Source organism: Helobdella robusta, assembly GCF_000326865.2.
Source record: "Helobdella robusta unplaced genomic scaffold HELROscaffold_56, whole genome shotgun sequence".
Taxonomy (NCBI): Eukaryota; Metazoa; Annelida; class Clitellata; order Rhynchobdellida; family Glossiphoniidae; genus Helobdella; species Helobdella robusta.
In genome coordinates, this window is record NW_008705301.1 from 205630 (window position 1) to 208129 (window position 2500).

At 39.5% G+C, this 2500-nt stretch overlaps 1 protein-coding gene across 1 annotated transcript; it reads left to right on the forward strand.

Moving 5' to 3' along the window:
- Window positions 1-765: 765 nt before the first annotated feature.
- On the forward strand, window positions 766-1988 carry HELRODRAFT_87153 (hypothetical protein; the record flags this gene model as incomplete). Its single annotated transcript, XM_009028475.1, has 2 exons — window positions 766-1096; window positions 1804-1988. Coding segments are annotated over 2 exons (516 nt in total), but the record flags the coding sequence as incomplete, so codon positions are not given.
- Between the last annotated feature and the right edge of the window lie 512 nt (window positions 1989-2500).

The following is a 2500-nucleotide window of genomic DNA, read 5'->3' on the forward strand; positions in this document are numbered from 1 at the left end:
AACTACATGTACAACAGCAACAACAACAACTGCTACAACAACTACTACCATCATCATCATCAGCAGCAGCAGCAACAACAACTACTACTTCGGTCAAGTGACCAATGCAGCAACACGTATACAACAACACAACTACAGCAGAAAGACGGTGTTGGTGATAAAAAACAGCAAGCGAAAAATTCTCCGAATTACTTGAGTGATTGTAACATTTTTAAACTTTCTTCATCGCCAACTCAACATCAACACTTACTTCTGCAACAACAACAACAACAGCAACAACAACAGCAACAACATTTAAACGCGCAACATTTGCTACAGGCGACAAAATCATTTTGCAACAATTACGTCAACAACTACAACGATGATGATAAACTGTTGAAATGTCTACGCCACAACAACGGCAGTCTCAACCACCCCCACAGCAACACATTGGCAAGTTACACATCCCCCTTTTTGACCCACAACCCATTTACGGGCCTGCCATTCAACGCCCCATCGCTATCGTTACCCCCGTTCCCCGCTCACATCAACGCGCAACATCAACTGCAGTTACATCAAACGACGGATTACAACAACAACAACAACAACAGCAACAACAACATTCATGGAAACATTTTTGAAAGTTGCAATGTCAAGGTTGAGTTGTTTTGCCAGTGGACCAAAGTAGCAGTCGACGACAACAACAACAATTGCAACAGCAGCAGCAACAACTGCAGCAACAACCAGCGTCTTCAACAACAAAAACAAACATTCTCCAACAAAAACAGCAACAACAACAACGTAAAAATCTGCAACAAATTTTTCACAACAATGCATGATTTGGTAGCGCACATAGGCGTCGATCACATCGGCAGTAGCTGCAGCAACAACACAACAATCAACAACAACATACAACAACAACAACAACAACAACAAACTTTTGTATGTATGTGGGAAGGTTGTTGTCGAAAATACAAGCCTTTCAAAGCGAAATACAAATTGGTCAACCACATCCGTGTACACACTGGAGAGCGCCCGTTCACGTGTAACTATCCCGGCTGTGGCAAGGTCTTTGCCAGAAGTGAGAACCTCAAAATACACAAACGAACTCACACAGGTATGTCGGTCTTTTAAATCTTTTTTTTTAAAGATTTTAAACAATTTTTAACTAATTAGTTGACGTTGGTTAAATTGATGTTCTTCCCGAAACTCCAATTCATTCATATGTGTCACCTTGCTTTGGTTCCATCAGCAAACATACCATACAAAATTGAACACTAACAACTGATAAATGAAATTTTTCAATACAAGCAAATTACACACACAAAAATACACAACTATCGGGTAATTTTCCTCAGTGTAACGTTGTATCATGCTGGTATTAATGTTTAAAAGTTTTAATCATGTTTCCAAGAAATATTCATGTGTGATTCAAGAATGTGTGTGTGTATATTTGTTTGTGTGTTTGTTTGTTTGTGTGTGTGTGTGTGGATGTGTAAGTGTGTGGATGTGCCGTTTTGTTAAAAAGAAAGATAAGATACAAGATTTTTGTATTTTATAACTTCAAGAATTTTTCAACACTCCGGACATTTTCGCTCACTTGATCGAGATGTTGCCATATTTACTCCCATCTACGGACTAATTAATAATCTTTTTTTTCTTTTATTTGCATTCTCTCTCTTTCTTTCTCTCTCTTTCTTTTTCTTTTTCTCACTCTCTTTTCTTTCTCGTTCTCTCCTGCAATTTTTCTCTTAAAATTCGCATCTGATTTAATTTAATTTTCAACTTTTTTAATTTTAACTTCCATTCACTTTCATTTACCAGGCGAGAAACCATTCCACTGCGACCATCCCGGGTGTGACCGGAAGTTCGCCAACAGCAGCGACCGGAAGAAGCATAGTCACGTGCACACCAATGAGAAGCCGTACGTTTGTAAACATCCGGCATGTGATAAAATGTACACACACCCGTCATCGCTGAGGAAACACATGAAGGTCCACGCAAAAAACAACAACAACAACACAAACAACAACAACAACAATGACGACGACATGGCCTCAAGGAACAAGCGTGACGTAAACAATGACGAAGATGATGAGGACGACCTTGTTGATGGAGATGACGATTGCGATGACGTCAGTGATGACGACGACGACGAAGATGACGTCATCAATAAAAACGTCATCGAGCTTAATGCGAACAACAGGAAGATGAACAGCGTCAAGGATTGTAGCACAGGTTTCTATGCTAACAAGGCAAACGTCATCAACAACAATACCAACAGAAACAAAAGAAAATACGATGACGACGATTATAACTGTTGTAATGTGGATAATGATGGCAGTCGATTCAACAGCCACAACAACATCAGCAGCAGCCTCAACAACTGCAATTATAGCAACGTCTCACAACATCAAAACAACAACAACAAAAGACGTTTGGTTATGCCCGATATTGTCAAAAACATCAACAACAACATCAACGACAACATCAACAACAACATCAGCAACAGCATCATCAG